This window comes from Anomalospiza imberbis, unplaced genomic scaffold (assembly GCF_031753505.1).
Source record: "Anomalospiza imberbis isolate Cuckoo-Finch-1a 21T00152 unplaced genomic scaffold, ASM3175350v1 scaffold_65, whole genome shotgun sequence".
NCBI classification, from domain to species: Eukaryota; Metazoa; Chordata; class Aves; order Passeriformes; family Viduidae; genus Anomalospiza; species Anomalospiza imberbis.
Window position 1 is genome coordinate 604,460 of NW_027100262.1, and position 20,287 is coordinate 624,746.

General features: G+C 53.2%; 1 protein-coding gene across 1 annotated transcript in view; it reads right to left on the reverse strand.

Moving 5' to 3' along the window:
• PFAS (phosphoribosylformylglycinamidine synthase) overlaps nt 1–20,287 on the reverse strand; it is a 53,338-nt gene that overhangs the window by 10,750 nt on the left and 22,301 nt on the right. Inside the window, exons 11-19 of the mRNA XM_068178964.1 lie at nt 18,097–18,228; nt 15,905–16,135; nt 14,320–14,500; nt 13,781–13,864; nt 10,966–11,121; nt 8,946–9,071; nt 7,992–8,137; nt 6,594–6,804; nt 4,431–4,522 (exon numbers count right to left, since the gene is read on the reverse strand). Coding sequence (XP_068035065.1) covers nt 4,431–4,522; nt 6,594–6,804; nt 7,992–8,137; nt 8,946–9,071; nt 10,966–11,121; nt 13,781–13,864; nt 14,320–14,500; nt 15,905–16,135; nt 18,097–18,228 — 1,359 coding nt within the window. The remainder of the gene's footprint in view (nt 1–4,430; nt 4,523–6,593; nt 6,805–7,991; nt 8,138–8,945; nt 9,072–10,965; nt 11,122–13,780; nt 13,865–14,319; nt 14,501–15,904; nt 16,136–18,096; nt 18,229–20,287) is intronic.

A 20,287-nucleotide genomic window follows, 5' to 3' on the forward strand; every position in this document is an offset into this window, starting at 1 on the left:
AACCCCCAAAAAATCCCCAAAAACCCCAAAAATTCCCAAAAAATCCCCTGAAAATCTCCCCAAAATCCCCCAAAACCCAAAAAAAAACCCAAAAAAATCCCTCAAAAATCCTAGAAAAAACCCAAAAAATCGAAAGAAGCGCCCAAAAATCCCAAAAACCCCAAATAACCTCAAAAACCCAAAAAAAAATCCCCAGAAAATCCCCCCAAAAACCCCAAAAAATCCTTCAGATATCCTAAAAAACCCCAAAACCCCCAAAAACCCCAAAAAATCCCAAAAATCCCTAAAAAACCCAAAACAAACCAAAAAAAATCCTAAAAATCCCCAAAACATCCCCAGAAAATTCCCAAAAAAACCCCAAAACCCCCCAAAAAAAACCCCAGAAAATCCCCCCCCAAAACCCCAAAAAACCCCAAAACCCCAAAAAACCCCAAAAATCCCCAGAAACCCCCCCCAAAAAACTCAAAAATACCCAAAAAAACCCGCAAAATACCCCCTAAAAAAACCCAAAAAACCCCAGAAAATCCCCCCAAAAAACTCAAAAATACCCAAAAAAACCCGCAAAATACCCCCCAAAAAAAACCAAAAAACCCCAAAAACCCCAAGAAAAACCCCAAGAAAAACCCCAAAACCCCCCCCAAAACCCCCCAAAAAACCCCAAAACCCCCAAAAAAACCCAAAAAAAAACCCCAAAACCCCAAAAACCCCAAAAATCCCCAGAAAATCCTCCCAAAAAACAAAAAAAAAAAACCCAAAACCCCCCCAAAAAACCCAAAAAACCCCAAACCCTCAAAGCCCAACCGGGGGTGACCCCACAAAAACCCCAAACCCCGGAGCCAGCCCCAAAAAATCCCAAACCCTTTTGGGGTCCCGGATGGTTTTGGGGTCCCGGGGCCATTTTGGGGTCGTTTTGGGGTCCCAGGGTCGTTTTGGGTTTTTGGGGTCCCCAGGTGCTTTTGGGGTCATTTTTGGGGTTATTTTGGGGGTCCCAGGGTCGTTTTGGGTTTTTTGGGGTTCCCGGCTGTTTTTGGGGTCGTTTTTGGGTTCATTTTGGGGTCCCAGGGGTGTTTTGGGTTTTTGGGGTCCCCAGGTGCTTTTGGGGTCATTTTTGGGGTTGTTTTGGGGTCCCAGGGTCGTTTTGGGTTTTTTGGGGTCCCAGGGTCGTTTTGGGCGTCATTTTGGGGTCTCGGATGGTTTGGGGTTTTTTGGGGTCCCCGGCTGTTTCTGGGGTTCGTTTCTGGGGTTATTTTGGGGGGTCCCCAGATGATTTTGGGTTTTTTGGGGTCCTGGGGTCGTTTTTGGGGTCATTTTGGGGTCCCAGGGGTGGTTTTGGGGTCATTTTTGGGGTCATTTTGGGGGTCTCGGATGGTTTGGGGTTTTTTGGGGTCCAGGGGTCGTTTTTGGGGTCGTTTTAGGGATCATTTTGGGGTCCCCGGATGGTTTTGGGTTTTTTGGGATACCCGGCTGTTTTTGGGGTCGTTTTTGGGGTCATTTTGGGGTCTCGGATGGTTTGGGGTTTTTTGGGGTCCCGGGGTCATTTTTGGGGTCATTTTGGGGTCATTTTGGGGTCTCGGATGGTTTGGAGTTATTTTGGGGTGCCAGGGTCATTTTGGGGTCGGTTTTGGGGTCGTTTTGGGGTCTCGAATGGTTTGGGGCTATTTTGGGGTCCCAGGGTCGTTTTGGGGTCGTTTTTGGGGTCATTTTGGGGTCCCAGGGTCATTTTGGGGTCGTTTTTGGGGTCATTTTTGGGGTCCCCCAGATGTTTTTGGGATTTTTTGGGGTCTCCAGGCTGTTTTTGGGGTCATTTTGGGGTCCCAGGGTGGTTTTGGGGGCGTTTTTGGGGTCATTTTGGGGTCCCAGGGTGGTTTTGGGGTCCTGGGGTCGTTTCTGGGGTCATTTTGGGGTCCCCAGAGGGTTTTGGGGTCCCCGGGGGTGGTTTTGTGGTCCTGGGGTCATGTTGGGGTCATTTTGGCGCCCCGGATGGTTTTGGGGTCCCCGCCTGGTTTTGGGGTCAGTTTTGGGGTCATTTTGGGGTCCCCAGGTGGTTTTGGGGTTGCTTCTGGCACTTTTGGGGTCCTGGGATTGGTTTTGGGGTCCCGGGGTTGGTTTTGGGGTCATTTTGAGGTCCTGGAAGTGGTTTTGGGCTCCTGGGGTCATTTTTGAGGTCATTTTGGGGTCCCCCAGATATTTTTAGGATTGTTTGGGGTCCCAGGGTTGCTTTTGGGGTTCCTGGGTGTTTTTGGGGTCCTGGATGGTTTTGGGGTTCCCGTCTGGTTTTGGGTTCATTTTGAGGTCCTGGGGTCATTTTGGGGTCATTTTGGGGTCCTGCATGGTTTTGGGGTCGGTTTTGGGGTCCCCGGGTGGTTTTGGGGTGGTTATGGGGTTTTTTGGGGTCCCCAGGTGTTTTGGGGATCATTTTGGGATCCCCATGTGTTTTTGGGGTCATTTTTGGGGTCATTTTGAGGTCCCCCAGATGTTTTTAGGATTTTTTGGGGTCCCAGGGTCGGTTTTGGGGTCGTTTTTGGGGACTTTTTGGGGTAGATTGGGGTCCTGGGGTTGGTTTTGGGGTCCTTGGCTGGTTTTGGGGTAATTTTGGGGTCCTGGGAATGTTTTTGGGGTCCCCAGGTGGTTTTGGGGTCGCTTCTGGCGCTTTTGGGGTCCTGGGATTGGTTTTGGGATCCCGGGGTCGGTTTTGGGGTCATTTTGAGGTCCTGGGAGTGGTTTTGGGGTCCTGGGGTCATTTTTGAGGTCATTTTGGGGTCCCCCAGATATTTTTAGGATTGTTTGGGGTCCCAGGGTTGCTTTTGGGGTTCCTGGGTGTTTTTGGGGTCCTGGATGGTTTTGGGGTTCCCGTCTGGTTTTGGGTTCATTTTGAGGTCCTGGGGTCATTTTGGGGTCATTTTGGGGTCCTGCATGGTTTTGGGGTCGGTTTTGGGGTCCCCGGGTGGTTTTGGGGTGGTTATGGGGTTTTTTGGGGTCCCCAGGTGTTTTGGGGATCATTTTGGGATCCCCATGTGTTTTTGGGGTCATTTTTGGGGTCATTTTGAGGTCCCCCAGATGTTTTTAGGATTTTTTGGGGTCCCAGGGTCGGTTTTGGGGTCGTTTTTGGGGACTTTTTGGGGTAGATTGGGGTCCTGGGGTTGGTTTTGGGGTCCTTGGCTGGTTTGGGGGTAATTTTGGGGTCCTGGGAATGTTTTTGGGGTCCCCAGGTGGTTTTGGGGTCGCTTCTGGCGCTTTTGGGGTCCTGGGATTGGTTTTGGGATCCCGGGGTCGGTTTTGGGGTCATTTTGAGGTCCTGGGAGTGGTTTTGGGGTCCTGGGATCATTTTTGGGGTCGTTTTGGGGTCCCCCAGATGTTTTTAGGATTGTTTGGGGTCCCAGGGTTGCTTTTGGGGTTCCTGGGTGTTTTTGGGGTCCTGGATGGTTTTGGGGTTCCCGTCTGGTTTTGGGTTCATTTTGAGGTCCCGGGGTCATTTTGGGGTCATTTTGGGGTCCTGCATGGTTTTGGGGTCGGTTTTGGGGTCCCCGGGTGGTTTTGGGGTGGTTATGGGGTTTTTTTGGGGTCCCCAGGTGTTTTGGGGATCATTTTGGGATCCCCATGTGTTTTTGGGGTCATTTTTGGGGTCACTTTGAGGTCCCCCAGATGTTTTTAGGATTTTTTGGGGTCCCAGGGTCGGTTTTGGGGTCGTTTTTGGGGACTTTTTGGGGTAGATTGGGGTCCTGGGGTTGGTTTTGGGGTCCTTGGCTGGTTTTGGGGTAATTTTGGGGTCCTGGGAATGTTTTTGTGGTCCCCCAGGTGGTTTTGGGGTTATTTTGGGGTCACCAAGGTGGTTTGGGGGTCATTTTGGGGTCCCAGGGTGTTTTTGGGGTCGTTTCTGGCAGTTTTGGGGTCCTGGGGTTGGTTTTGGTGTCCTGGGATAGTTTTTGAGGTTATTTTGGGGTCCCCCAGATGTTTTTGGGGTCTTTTTTGGGTTGTTTTGGGGTATTTTGGAGTCCCCTAGGTGGTTTGGGGGTCCCCAGGCGTTTTTGGGGTGTTTTAGGGTCATTTTGGGGTCCCCGGGTGTTTTGGGGGTGGTTTTGGGGTGCTTTGGGGGTGTTTTGGAATGCTTTGGGGTCATTTTGGGGTCTCCGGGTGTTTTGGGGTGCTTTAGGGTCATTTTGGGGTCCCCAGGTGTTTCTGGGGTGGTTTTGGGATGCTTTGGGCTGTTTTGGGGTGCTTTGGGGTCATTTTGGGGTTCCCAGGTGTTTCTGGGGTGGTTTTGGGGTCCCGGGGCTGTTTTGGGGTGTTTTGGGGTCATTTTGGGGTCCCCAGGTGTTTCTGGGGTGGTTTTGGGGTGCTTTGGGCTGTTTTGGGGTGTTTTGGGGTCATTTTGGGGTCCCCAGGTGTTTCTGGGGGGGTTTTGGGGTCCCGGGGCCGTTTTGGGGTCTCACCTGGAAGCCGGCCATGGCGAAGGCGGCTGCCATCTCCCGGTCTCCGTTGCTGCCCTCCTCCCTGAGCACAGCCACGCGCGGCCCCGGCAGCTCTGGGGGACCCCAAAAATCGGCACCGGCACCCCCCGAAACCCCAAAAACCGCCCCAAATCCCATCGATCCCAAAAAACCCCAAAACCCTGCAATTAATGCCAAAAAAACACCCAAAGTCCCATAAAAATCCAAGAAAATCCCATTAAAATCCAAAAAAATCCCTTAAAAATGTCAGAAAATCCCATAAAAATAAAAAAATGCCATAAAAATCCCAAAAATCCCCAAAATCCCAGAAAAATTTAAAAATCCCATAAAAATCCCAGAAAAGACCATAAAAATCACACAAAAATAAAAAAATCCCATAAAAACCCCCAAAATTTCATAAAAATCCCTGAAAATCCCATAAAAAACCCATAAAAGCCCAGAAAAATCCCGCAGACACCACTGGCAGCTCTGGGGGAACCCAGAAATCGGCAACTGCACCCCCCGAAACCCCAAAAACCGCCCCAATACCCATCGACCCCAAAAAACCCCAAAACCTTGGAATTAATGCCAAAAAAACCACCCAAGATCGCAGAAAAATCCCAGAAAATCCCATAAAAACCCCAAAAATCCCAGAAAAATCCCCAGAATCCCAGAAAAATCCCAAAAATCCCAGAAAAATCAAAAAAATGGCAGAAAATCCTATAAAAATCCCAGAAAATCCCATAAAAACCCCAAAAATCCCAGAAAAATCCCAAAAAATGCCAGAAAATCCTATGAAAACCCTAAAATCCCAGAAAAACCCCCCAAATCCCATAAAAATCCCAAAAATCACAGAAAAATCCCAATAATCCCAGAAAAATCAAAAAATGCCAGAAAATCCTATAAAAACCCCAAAAATCCCATAAAAACCCCAAAATATCCCATACAAATCCCCAAAATCCCAGAAAAATCCCAAAATCCCATAAACCCCCCAAAAATCCCATAAAAATCCCAGAAAATCCCAGAAGAAAAACCCAAAATCCCAGAAAAATCCCAAAAAATCCCATTAAAATGCCAGAAAATCCCAGAAAAAACCAAAAAACCCCATAATAAACCCTTAAAATCCCATAAAAATCCCAAAATATCCCAGAAAAATCCCAAAAATCCCAGAAAAAATCCCCAAAATCGCAGAAAAATCCCAGGAAAAAACTCCACAGACGCCTCTGGCAGCTCCAAGGGACCCCAAAAATCGACACCAGCACCCCCCGATGTCCCCAATGTGCCCAAATTCCCTCAACGTCCCCAACATCCCCAAATCCCCCAAATCCCCCAATGTCCCCAAATGTCCCCAAATGTCCCCAACGTCCCTAAATCCCCCAACGTCCCCAAATCCCCTAATGTCCCCAACACCCTCAATGTCCCCAACGTCCCCAAATCCCCCAATGTCCCCAATGTCCCCAAATCCCCAATGTCCCCAATGTCCCCAAATGTCCCCAACATCCCCAAATCCCCTAAAGTCCCCAATGTCCCCAAATCCCCCAATGTCCCCAAATCCCCTAATGTCCCCAACATCCTCAATGTCCCCAACGTCCCCAAATCCCCCAATGTCCCCAATGTCCCCAAATCCCCCAATGTCCCCAATGTCCCCAAATGTCCCCAACATCCCCAACGTCCCCAAATCCCCTAATGTCCTCAACACCCCCAATGTCCCCAATGTCCCCAATGTCCCCAATCCCCCCAATGTCCCCAATGTCCCCAGTCCCCCAATGTCCCCAAATCCCCCAATGTCCCCAATGTCCCCAATCCCCCCAATGTCCCCAAATCCCCCAATGTCCCCACCCTGTCCCCCATGTCCCCAATGTCCCCAAATCCCCCAATGTCCCAAATCCCCCCAATGTCCCCAAATCCCCCAATGTCCCAAATCCCCCCAATGTCCCCAATGTCCCCAACATCCCCAATGTCCCCAAATCCCCCAATGTCCCCACCCTGTCCCCCATGTCCCCAATGTCCCCAAATCCCCCAATGTCCCCAATGTTCCCAAATCCCTCCATATCCCCAACATCCCCAATGTCCCCAACACCCTCAATGTCCCCAAATCCCCCAGTGTCCCCAATCCCCATCATGTCCCCGACGTCCCCAGCGTCCCCGACGTCCCAGTGTCCCCACCCATGGAGCGCGCCATTGGGGACACGTAGTCGGGGTCGAAGGTGACACGGTACTCAGGTCCCCAGCGCGTGGCCAGGTCCAGCTCCTCCTGCTCCACGCAGGCCGGTGCCGCCTGCAGCCGCTCCAGCTGGAAACTCGTCTGCTCCCAGAGCGCCCTGAGGTCCCCAACGGGCTCGGACAGCACCTCCTGGCCACCCACGGCCACCGTCACCTGCAGAGACAGCGGGGACAACGGGGACGCTGGGGATGTTGCAGACATTGGGGACATGGAGGACATAGAGAACACTGGGGACATTGGAGACATTGGGGACATTGACAACATTGAGGACACGGAGAACACTGGGGACATTGAGGACATTGAAGGACATGGAGAACATCAGGGACATTGAGGACATGGAGAACACTGAGGACATTGAAGGACATGGAGAACATCAGGGACATTGAGGACATGGAGGACACTGGGGACAGTGAGAACATTAGAGATATTGGGAACACTGGGGACATTGAGGTGTGGGACATCAGAATGGTGGCACTGGAAAATGGGGACATTGGGGACACTGGGGACATTGAGGGACTTGGAGAACATTGGGGACATTAAGGGACATGGAGAACATTGGGGACATTGAGGACATTGAGGGACATGGAGAACATTGGGGACATTGGGGGCACTGGGGACATTGAGGACATGGAGAACATTGGGAACATCAAGGACATTGAGGACATTGGGGACATCGAGGTGTGAGACACTGGAATGGTGGCACTGGGAAATGGGGACATTGGGGACATTGGGGACATTGGGGACATTGAGGGACATGGAGAACATTGGAGACATCAGGGACATTGAGGACATGGAGGACATGGAGGGGACATTGGGGACATTGAGGTATGGGACATTGCAATGGTGACACTGGGTTTTGGTGGCACTGGGAAATGGGGACATTGGGGACATGGAGGACACTGGGGACATTGAGGGTTGGGGACACAGGGACATGAGGGGACAATGAGGGGACATTGAGGGGACACTGAGGAATGGGGACACGGGGACATGAGGGGACAATGAGGGACATGAGGGACACAAGGACATGGGGTCAACGAGGACAACGAGGGACCATGGGGACAGCAACGCCACAAAGCCACCACTGCCCACCCTGGGGGACAGAGCCACGTCCTGTCCCCAACCCCCTCAATGTCCCCAATGTCCCCAGTGTCTGCCATGTCCCCAATGTGCCCAGTGTCCCCAATCCCCCCAATGTCCCCAAACCCCCAATGTCCCCAAATGTCCCCAATCCCCTCAATCCCCCCAACATCCCCAACGTCCCCAGTGTCCCCAACATCCCCAACGTCCCCAACGTCCCCAATCCCCACAATGTCCCCCCGCTGTCCCCGCTGTCCCCTCACCATGGCGCGGGGTCCGTAGGGGCCGCTGTGGCCGATGGGGACACAGGTGACACCGGCGTCCTGGTAGCGGCGGCACACGGGGACAGCGGCCGCCGCCGGCACCTCGAGCAGCAAGGCCGGCTCCTCGGCAAAGAGCAGCGCCAGCGCTGGGGACAGCGGGGACGAGCGGGGACATCAGCGGGGACATCAGCGGGGACATCAGCGGGGACATCAGCGGGGACGAGTGGGGACATGAGTGGGGACATGAATGGGGACATCAGCGGGGACATCAACAGGGACATGAGTGGGGACATTGACGGGGACAGCGGGGACATTGGGGACATCGGGGGGACATCAGCAGGCCCAGCAAGGACATTGGGGGGACAGCGGGGATGAGTGGGGACATGAGTGGGGACATCTGTGGGGACAGAGGGGACATCAGTGGGGACATGAATGGGGACATCAGTGGGGACAGTGGGGACATTGGGGGACATTGGGGATATTGGGGACATTGGGGGGTTGGGGACATTGGGGGATTTGGGGACTTTGGGGACATTGGGACATTGGGAGGCTTTGGGACATTGGGGACATCAGGGGGGTTGGGGACATTGGGGGGATTGGGGGGACTGGGGACATTGGGGGATTGGGGACATTGGGGGATTTGGGGACATTGGGGACGTTGGGGATTTGGGGACATTGGGGACATTGGGGATTTGGGGACATTGGGGGATTTGGGGACATTGGGGGATTTGGGAACGTTGGGGACATTGGGGATGCTGGGGACATCGGGGACATTGGGGGATTTGGGGACATTGGGGACGTTGGGGACATTGGGGATGTTGGGGACATCGGGGACATTGGGGACATTGGGGGGTTGGGGACATCGGGGACATTGGGGACATTGGGGGGTTGGGGACATCGGGGACATTGGGGATATGAGGGACACGGGGGTTTGGGGACAGCAGTGGCACTGACGGGTGACGCCGGGCGGCGGCGCGGGGACGCTGATGGTGACGCCGCAGTTGCCGGCGAAGGCCATCTCCAGGACACAGCCCAGCAGGCCACCGTCGCTGACGTCGTGGCCCGCCGTCAGGACACGCTCTGGGGACACGCCGGTGGCACCGAGGGTCACCCGGGGCCACCGGGGGTCACTTCAGGTCACCAAGTGTCACCAAGTGTCACCCAGAGTCACCGAGTGTCATCTTCGGTCACAAAATGTCATCTCCAGGTCATCAAATGTCACTAAGTGTCACCTCAGGGGTCACCAAGTGCCACCTCGGGGTCACCAAATGTCACCAGGTGTCACCCCAAGGCCACCAAATGTCACCAAGTGCCACCTTGTGTCAACAAATGTCATCTCCAGGTCATCAAATGTCACCTCAGGGCCACCTAATGTCACCAAGTGTCACATCAGGGTCACCAAATGTCATCTCCAGGTCATCAAGTATCTCCTCAGGGTCACCAAGTGTCACCTCAGGGTCAGCAAATGTCACCTTGGGGTCACCTCAGGGTGACCAAGTGTGACCCCAGGGCCACCTAATGTCACCAAGTGTCACCTTGGAGTCACCAAGTGTCACCTTGGGTCACCAAGTGTCATCTCCAGGTCATCAAATGTCACTTCAGGGCCACCAAATGTCACACGGAATCACCAAGGGTCACCCCAAGGCCACCTAATGTCACCAAGGGTCACCTTGGATCATCAAATGTCACCTCAGGGCCACCAAATGTCACCTCAGGGCCACCTCAGGGCCACCTTGGGGTCACTCAGGGTGACCAAATGTCACCCAGGGGCTCCAAATGTCACCTCAGGGTCACCAAATGTCGCCTCAGGGCCACTTCAGGGTCACCAAGTGTCACCAGGGCCACCTCAGGGTCACCCCAGGGTCACCAAATGTCATCTCCAGGTCACCAATGTCACCTCAGGATCACGTAGGGTCACCAAATGTCACCCAAAGTCACCCAGGGCCACCTCAGGGTCAATCCCCATTTTTCATCCTAAAATTTCCATTTTTTCACCCAAAAACCCCCAAATCCCCATTTGTCACCCCAAAATCTCCGCTTTTTGTCCCAAAATCCACATTTTTCACCCGAAACTCTCCATTTTTCACCCCAAAATCCCCATTTGTCACCCCAAATCCCCATTTTTCACCCCAAAATCTCTGCTTTTTGACCCAAAATCTCCATTTTCACCTCAAAATCCCCAAAATCCCCATTTTTCACATGAAATCCCCATCTTTCACCCCAAAATCTCCGCTTTTTGACCCAAAATCGCCTTCTATTGCCCAAAAATCGCGTTTTTTCATGCTAAAATCCATATTTTTCACCCAAAAACTCCCAAAATCACCATTTTCACCCCAAAATCCCCATTTGTCACCCCAAAATTTGCCATTTTTTGCCCCTAAATCTCCATTTTCCACCCAAACATCTCCATTTCTTGCCCTAAAATCACAATTTTTTCACTCAAAATCCCCATTATTCACCCCAAAATCCCCATTTTTCATCCTAAAATCCCCACTATTCACCCCAAAATCCCCATTTTTCATCCTAAAATTTCCATTTTTCACCCCAAAATCTCCATTTGCCACACAAAAATCTCCATTTTTTGCCCTAGAATTACCATTATTTCACCCAAAATCCCCATTTTTTGCTCCAAAATCCCCATTTGTCACCATAAAATTTGCCATTTTTTGCCCCTAAATCTCCATTTTCCACCCAAAAATCTCCATTTTTTTCCCCTAAAATCGTCTTTTTTTTGCCCAAAATTTGCCAGTTTTTGCCCCAAAAGTTCCATTTTTTCACCCAAGAAGCCCCAAAATCCCCATTTGTCACACAAAAATCTCTGGTTTTCGTCCCAAAATCCACATTTTTTCACCCAAAAATCTCCATTTTTTCCCCTAAAATCGCCATTTTTTTGCCCAAAAATCCCCATTTTTTGCCCCAGAAGTTCCATTTTTTCACCCAAGAAGCCCCAAAATCGCCGTTTTTCGGCCCAAACCTCGCAGCAGCTCCTGGGTGACATTGAAGGCGCTCTCGAGGCTCCCGGGCTCGTCCAGGTCGGGGCAGGCGTCGCCCACCTGGGCAAACACCTGGGCCAGGGCCGAGCCCCCCAGGCGGTGCCGGCCGGGGTTCAGCTGCACCCACAGGAGGCTCCCTAAAAACCCCGGAAACGCCCCAAAAATCAGCCCCGAAACCTGAGCCCGAATCAGGTGGGTCCACCAGAAAAGGGACCCGAAAATGGGGGGAATTCACCCAAAAAATGGGGGAAATGGGCCCAAAAATGGGAGAAATCCACCCAAAAATGGGCCAGAAAATGGGGGGAATTGACCTAAAAATGGGGGAAAGGCACCCAAAAATGGACCCAAAAATGGGGGGAATTGACCTAAAAATGGGGGAAAGGCACCCAAAAATGGACCCAAAAATGGGGGAAATTCACCCAAAAATGGGTGGAATTGACCTAAAAATGGACCTAAAAAATGACCTTAAAATGGGGGAAATCCACCCAAAACCGGAGCCTAAAATGGGGGGAATTGACCCAAAAACTGGAGAGAATCCACCCAAAAATGGTGGGAATTGACCCAAAAAGGGAGCCAATAATGGGGGAAATCCACCCAAAAATAAACCCGAAAACAGGGGGGGTTGACCCAAAAATGGACCCAAAAATGGGGGAAATCCACCCAGAAATGGGCCCAAAAATGGGGGAAATCCAAATCCATTTTTTCCTTAAAAATGGGAAGAATTTGACCCAAAAATGGGGGAAATTGAACCAAAAAAGGACCCAAAAATTGAGAATATGGACCCAAAAATTGGGAAAATCCACCCAAAAATGGACCTAAAAATGGGGGAAATTGACCCAAAAATTGACCCAAAAATGGGGGGAATTGATGTAAAAATGGACCCAAAACAGGGGGAATTGACCCACAAATGGGCCCAAAAACTGTCCTGAAAATTGGGTTAATCCACCCAAAAACAGACCCAAAAATGGGGGAAATGGACCCAAGAATGGACCCAAAAATGGGGGAAATCCACCAAAAATTTGGAGAGAATCCACCCAAAAGTGGACCCAAAATGGGGGGAGTTGACCCAAAAATGGGGGAAATGGACCCAAAAGTGGACCCAAAAATGAACCCAAAAGTGGACCCAAAAATGGGGGAAAATCCACCTAAAAAAGGACCCAAAAATGGACCCAAAAATGGGGAAAATTGACCTAAAAATTTAAGATAATCTACCCAAAAATGGAACCAAAATGGGGGAAATTGACCTAAAAATAGACCCAAAAATGGGGGAAATGGACCCAAAAAGGGACCTGAAAATGGGGAGAATTCACTCAAAAATTGACCCAAAAATGGGGGGAATTGACCAAAAAATCGACCCAAAAATGGGCGAAATCCACTCCAAAATGGACCCAAAAATGGGGGAATTGACCTAAAAATAGATTCAAAAATCGGGAAATGAACACAAAAATGGGGGGAAATTGACCCAAAAATGGACCCAAAATGGGGGAAATTGACCTAAAAATGGACCCAAAAATCAGGGAAATGGACTCAAAAATGGACCCAAAAATAGACCCAAAAATGGGGGGAAATTGACCAAAAAATTGACCCAAAAATGGGGGAAATCCACACAAAAATGGACCAAAAATGGGGGGAATTGGCCTAAAAATGGACCCAAATATGGAAGAAATTGACTTTAAAATGGACCAAAAAATGAACCCAAAAGTGGGGGAAATTGACCAAAAAATGGAGTAAATTCACCCAAAAATTGACCCAAAAATGGGCAAAATCTACCCAAAAATTGACCCAAATTTGTGGGAATTGACCTAAAAATGGACCCAAAAATGGACCCGAAAATGGGGGAAATCCACCCAAAAATGGACCCAAAATTGGGGAAAATTGACCCAAAAATGGACCCCAAAATGGACCCAAAATGGGGGGAATTGACCCAAAAATGGACCCAAAATTGGGGGAATTGACCTAAAATCCACCCCAAAATGGACCCAAAATGGGAGGAATTGACCCAAAAATGGGGGGAATTGACCTAAAATCCACCCTGAAATGGACCCAAAATGGGGGGAATTGACCCAAAAATGGGGAAAATCCACCCCGAAATGGACCCAAAATGGGGGGAATTGACCCAAAAATGGCCCCAAAAGAGCCGGGAAACACTGGTACCAAAAGGGACAAAAATGGCCCAAAATGGCCCCAAAAGTGTCCCCAGTGTCGTCCCCAGGTGTCCCAGGTGTGTCCCCAGCTGTCCCAGGTGTGTCCCCAGGTGTCCCCAATGTCCCAGGTGTGTCCTCAGGTGTGTCCCCATGTGTCCCCAGGTGTCCCCAATGTCCCAGGTGTGTCCCCAGGTGTGTCCCAAGGTTTCCCAGGTGTCCCCAGCTGTCCCAGGTGTGTCCCCAGGTGTGTCCCCAGGTGTCCCCAATGTCCCAGGTGTGTCCCCAGGTGTGTCCCCAGGTCTCCCCAGGTGTCCCCAGCTGTCCCCGGGTGTCGCCAGGTGTGTCCCCAGGTGTCCCCAATGTCCCAGGTGTGTCCCCAGGTGTGTCCCCAGGTTTCCCAGGTGTCCCCAGCTGTGTCCCCACGTGTGTCCCCATGTGTCCCCAGGTTTCACAGGTGTCCCCAGCTGTCCCCAGGTGTCCCAGGTGTGTCCCCAGGTGTGTCCCCATGTGTCCCCAGGTGTCCCAGATGTGTCCCCATGTGTCCCCATGTGTCCCCAGGTGTGTCCCCAATGTCCCCAGGTGTCCCCAGGTGTGTCCCCAGCTGTCCCCAGGTGTCACAGCTGTCCCCAGGTGTCCCCAGGTGTCCCCTCACCGCGCTCGTTGGGACACTTGAGGTCGGGGGTGACGGTGGCCGTGACGTCGGGGCACACAGCGTAGGCCGAGATCACCAGGGCACCTGCGGGGACAGCGCCGCGTCACCACTGTCACCTGTGCCACCTGGGTGTCACCTGGGTGTCACCAATGTCACCTCTGTCACCTGTGCCACCTCGGTGTCACCTGTGCCACCTGTGCCACCTCAGTGTCATCTGTGCCACCTCAGTGTCACCTGTGGCACCTGTGCCACCTCGGTGTCACCTCAGTGTCACCTCAGTGTCACCAATGTCACCTGTGCCACCTCGGTGTCCCCTGTGTCACCTGTGCCCACCTCAGTGTCATCTGTGTCACCTCAGTGTCACCAAGTCCCCCAATCCCCCCAATGTCCCTGATGACCCCAACCCCACAATGTCCTCAATGTCCCCTCAATGTCCCCCATGTCCTCACTGTCCCCAAGGTCCCTAATGTCCCCAATGTCCCCAAATGTCCCCAATCCCTGCTGTCCCCTCAATGTCCCCTCAATGTCCCCGCTGTCACCAGGTGCCATCACGGTGTCCGTGCCCACGCGGGCGGCCATGCTGAGTGAGTCCTTGCCGCCGTCAATGGCCACGCCGAGGCGGCGCAGGGCCACCACCAGCGCGTCACACGCGGCCACCAGCGCCCCGCCCTCCGAGCCGGCCTTGGAGCCCCACATCCAATTGCCCGAGCACTTCACGTCCTGGGGACAGCGGGGACAGCGAGGACAGCAGGGACATCGACGGGATTGGGGACAGCGGGGACAGCGAGGGGATTGGGGACAGCGGGGACAGCGAGAGGACAGCGGGGACAGCGTACATCGAGGGGACATTGAGGGGATTGGGGACAGTGGGGACATTTGGGACAGCAGGGACATTGAGGACATTTGGGGACATTGCGGGCGTTGGGGACATTGGGGAGAGCAGGGGGATTGGTGTCATTGAGGACATTGGGGACATTGGGGACAGCGGGGACATTGAGGTGACAGTGGGGACATCAGGGCCATTGGGGGATTGGGGACATTGGAGACAGTGGGGACATTGAGGGACATTGGGGACAGCAGGGACATCAGGGACGTTGGGGACATTGGGGTTTTGGGGGATTGGGGACATTGGGGACGTTGGGGACATTGGGGACACACAGAGGGAGGCGCAGGTGCCACAGCCAAAGGGGACACAGAGAGAGAGAGACGGGGGAGGGGACAGGTCAGTGCCACTGCCTGTCACCTCCCCCTGCTGCCACCACCCCCCACAGTGTCCCCAACACCCCAAAGTCCCCAATGTCCCCAATGTTCCTGACCCGCCAATGTCCCCAACCCCCCAGTGTCCCCAGTGTCCCCAACCCCCGATGTCCCCAATGTCCCCGATGTCCCCAAGTGCCACCCTGAGGTGCATCACCCTGGCGAACACCAGGTTGGCGATGGCCTCGGCCAGCGCCCCATGTCCCCAATGTCCCCAGTGTCCCCAACATCCCAAACATCCCGAAAATCCCCAAAACCCCCAAATGTCCCCAAGCCCCCAGATGTCCCCGATGTCCCTGATGTCCCCAGATGTCCCCAAGTGCCACCCTGATGTGTGTGACCCTGAGGAACAACAGGTTGGCGATGGCCTCGGCCAGCGCCCCATGTCCCCAATGTCCCAAATGTCCCCAACATCCCAAACATCCCGAAAATCCCCAAAACCCCCAAATGTCCCCAAGCCCCCAGATGTCCCCGATGTCCCTGATCTCCCCAGATGTCCCCAAGTGCCACCTTAATGTGCATGACCCTGAGGAACACCAAGTTGGTGATGGCCTCGGCCAGCGCCCCATGTCCCCAATGTCCCCAGTGTCCCCAACATCCCAAACATGCCAAAAATCCCCAAATGTCCCCAACCCCCCGATGTCCCCAAGCCCCCAGATGTCCCCGATGTCCCTGATCTCCCCAGATGTCCCCAAGTGCCACCTTAATGTGCATGACCCTGAGGAACACCAGGTTGGTGATGGCCTCGGCCAGCGCCCCATGTCCCCAATGTCCCCAGTGTACCCAACATCCCAAACATGCCAAAAATCCCCAAATGTCCCCAACCCCCCAATGTCCCCATATGTCCCCGATGTCCCCAAGTGCCACCTTGAGGTGCGTCACCCTGGCGAACACCAGGTTGGTGATGGCCTCGGCCAGCGCCAGCCGCGCGCCGGCCGCGGGGTCCAGCAGCCCCTTGAGCGGCTGCTCGCCGATGGCGGTGGCGGCGCCGGTGTCCCCAAACGGGGACAGGGCCACCACGGCCACGTCGGCCAGCGGCGTGTGCAGGGGACCCACGCACTGCTGCTGGGCCACCAGCCCCGTCACCGAGCGATCCACCTGGGACACAGGGGACAGCGGGGACGTTCAGGGGGTTGGGGACATTGGGGACATTTGGGGGACTGGAGACACTGGGGACATTGGGGGGGGTTGGGGACATTGGGGACACTGGGGGTATTGGGGACATTGGGGGGTTGGGGACATCGGGGGGACTGGGGACATTGGGGAAGTTGGGGGATTGGGGACATTGGGGACAGGGAGTGGATTTGGGGACATTGGGAGGATTGGGGACATTGGGGGACATTGGGGACATTGGGGATACTGGGGGAACATAAAAGGGGCCATGGGTGAGGATGACACAGGTGAAACACACAGGTGACACAGGTGACACAGACAGCACAGGTGACACAGATGACACAGACAGGTGACACAGGTGACACAGGTGACACAGGTGCCAGCTCACCTTGTTGGTCAGGTACCTCTTGCTGCCCACGGCCGTGGTTTGGGGTGGGGTTGGGGTAACACAGGTGACACAGGGGTGACATTGGGGTGGCAAAGGTGACACAGGTGACACAGACAGGTGACACAGGTGACACAGACAGGTGACACAGGTGACACAGGTGACACAGGTGACACAGGTGCCAGCTCACCTTGTTGGTCAGGTACCTCTTGCTGCCCACGGCCGTGGTTTGGGGTGGGGTTGGGGTAACACAGGTGACACAGGGGTGACATTGGGGTGACACAGACAAGTGACACAGGTGACACAGAGAGGTGACACAGACGGCTGACACAGGTGACACAGGTGACACAGACAGGTGACACAGGTGACACAGATGGGTGACACAGGTGACACAGGTGACACAGGTGCCAGCTCACCTTGTTGGTCAGGTACCTCTTGCTGCCCACGGCCGTGGTTTGGGGTGGGGTTGGGGTAACACAGGTGACACAGACAGGTGACACAGACAGGTGACACAGACAGGTGACACAGGTGACACAGGTGACACAGGTGCCAGCTCACCTTGTTGGTCAGGTACCTCTTGCTGCCCACGGCCAGGGTTTGGGGTGGGGTTGGGGTAACACAGGTGACACAGGGGTGACATTGGGGTGGCACAGGTGACACAGGTGACACAGACGGGTGACACAGACAGGTGACACAGATGACACAGACGGGTGACACAGGTGACACAGGTGACACAGGTGCCAGCTCACCTTGTTGGTCAGGTACCTCTTGCTGCCCACGGCCGTGGTTTGGGGTGGGGTTGGGGTAACACAGGTGACACAGGGGTGACATTGGGGTGACACAGACAAGTGACACAGGTGACACAGAGAGGTGACACAGACGGCTGACACAGGTGACACAGGTGACACAGACAGGTGACACAGGTGACACAGATGGGTGACACAGGTGACACAGGTGACACAGGTGCCAGCTCACCTTGTTGGTCAGGTACCTCTTGCTGCCCACGGCCGTGGTTTGGGGTGGGGTTGGGGTAACACAGGTGACACAGACAGGTGACACAGACAGGTGACACAGACAGGTGACACAGGTGACACAGGTGACACAGGTGCCAGCTCACCTTGTTGGTCAGGTACCTCTTGCTGCCCACAGCCAGGGTTTGGGGCGGGGTTGGGGTAACACAGGTGACAATGGGGTGACATTGGGGTGACACAGGTGACCCAGGTGACACAGACAGGTGACACAGACAGGTGACACAGGTGACACAGGTGACACAGGTGCCAGCTCACCTTGTTGGTCAGGTACCTCTTGCTGCCCACGGCCAGGGTTTGGGGTGGGGTTGGGGTAACACAGGTGACACAGGGGTGACATTGGGGTGGCACAGGTGACACAGGTGACACAGAGAGGTGACACAGACGGGTGACACAGGTGACACAGGTGACACAGACAGGTGACACAGGTGACACAGATGGGTGACACAGGTGACACAGGTGACACAGGTGACACAGAGAGGTGACACAGATGGGTGACACAGGTGACACAGGTGACACAGGTGCCAGCTCACCTTGTTGGTCAGGTACCTCTTGCTGCCCACGGCCGGCAGCCTCAGCACCCGCTCGAGCGCCGCCCGCACCGAGAGCCCCGGGGGGAAGCTCAGGGGGCGCCGGGGCAGGGGCGTCAGCGACAGCGCGAACTCCTGAGGATGGGGGATCCCGAAATTGTCACCAGGGGAACCCCAAAATTGTCACCGGGGGACCCCGAAATTATCCGGGGGATCCCAGAAAATTGGGGCGGAAATGCTCAAATTTGGGGTCAAAAATTTGGGACAGTCCAAGTTTTGGGGTTGGGAAACCCCAAAGTTGGGGGAACCCCCCAAAAATGCAGGCACCCCGAAATTGTCACCAGGGGAACCCCAAAATTGTCACAGGGAACCCTAAAATTATCGGGGAGGATCCCAAAAAATTGGGGGGGGGAAAGCTTAAATTTGGGATCAAATATTTGGGAGAGTCCAAATTTTGGTGTTTGGTGAACCCCAAAAATTGGAGGACTCCAAGAATTATCAGGAGGACCCCAAAATTGTCAAAGGGGGACCCCAAAATTATTGGAGGGATCCCAAAAAATTGGGGGGGAAAGATCAAATTTGGGGGGAAAAGCTCAAATTTGGGGTCAAAAATTTGGGAGAGTCCAAATTTTGGCGTTTTGGGGAACCCCAAAAATTAGAGGACCCCAAGAATTATCAGGGGGACCCCAAAATTGTCACAGGGGGACCCCAAAAAAATCACGGCGGACCCCAAAATTATCGGGGGATCCCAAAAAACTGGGGGGGAAAGGTCAAATTTGGGGTAAAAATTTTGAGGGATTCCAATTTTTGGGTTTGGGGAACCCCAAAATTGGAAGACCACAAAAAAATGGGGGGACGCCAAAATTGTCACAGAGGGGACCCCAAAATTGTCATGGAGGGACCCCAAAATTATCGGGGGATCCCGAAATTATCAGGGGAATCCCAAAAAAATTGGGGGGAAAAGCTTAAATTTGGGGTCAAAAATTTGGGAGAGTCCAAATTTTGGGGTTTGGAGAACCTCAAAATTAGGGGACCCCAAAATTGTCACCGGGGGGACCCCAAAATTGTCACGGGGGACCCCGAAATTATCAGGGGAATCCCAAAAAAATTGGGGGGAAAAGCTTAAATTTGGGGTCAAAAATTTGGGAGAGTCCAAATTTTGGGGTTTGGAGAACCTCAAAAATTGGGGGACCACAAAAATTATCGGGGGACCCCAAAATTGTCACAGGGGAGACCCCAAAATTGTCACGGGGGACCCCAAAATTATCGAGGGGATCCCAACTAATTGGGGGGAAATATCAAATTTAGGGGAAAAAGCTCAAATTTGGGCTCAAAAATTTGGGGGATTTGAATTTTTGGGGTTGGGAAACCTCAAAATTGGGGCGCCCCAAAATTTTTTATGGGGACCCCAAAATTGTTATCGGGGGGATGCTAAAACTGGGGCGAAAATATCAATTTTGGGGGAAAAAGTTCAAATTTGGGATCAAAAATTCTAGGGATTCCAAGTTTTGAGACCCCCAAAAACTAGGGGAACCCCAAAAACTGGGGGAACCCCAAAAACTGGGGAGGAGAAGCTCAAATTTTGGGCTCCCCATTTTTGGGGCGTCCCCCCAAATTTCGGGTCGGTTTTTTGGGTCTCATTTCAGGGTATATCCCCCAAATCTCAGCCCATTTTTGGGGTCCCCACTCTCCTTTTGAGGTCACTTTTTGAGGTCCTTTTTTGGGTGTCCTCCCCAGTTTTGAGATCCTTTTTTGGGGTCTTCCCCCCAAATTTTGGGGCCATTTTTGGGGTCCCATTTCGGGGCATCCCCCCAAATTTCGGGCCGTTTCTTGGGGTCACTGTTCACCTTTTGGGGTCTTCCCCCCATATTTTGGGGCCATTTTTGGGGTCCCTTTTCAGGGCATCCCCCCCAACTTCAGGGCCATTTTTGGGGTCCCATTTCGGGGTGTCTCCCCAAATTTTGGGGCAGATTTTGGGGTCCCCGCTCAACTTTTGTAGTCCCTTTTTTAGGGTCTTCCACCCCAAATTTTGGGGCCCTTTTTGGAGTCCCATTTCGGGGCGTCCCCCCCAAATTTTGGGGTCCCATTTCAGGGTGTCCCCCCCAATTTCACGGCCATTTTTGGGGTCCCATTTCGGGGCATCCCCCCCAATTTTGGGGCCATTTTTGGGGTCCCATTTTGGAGCATCCCCCCC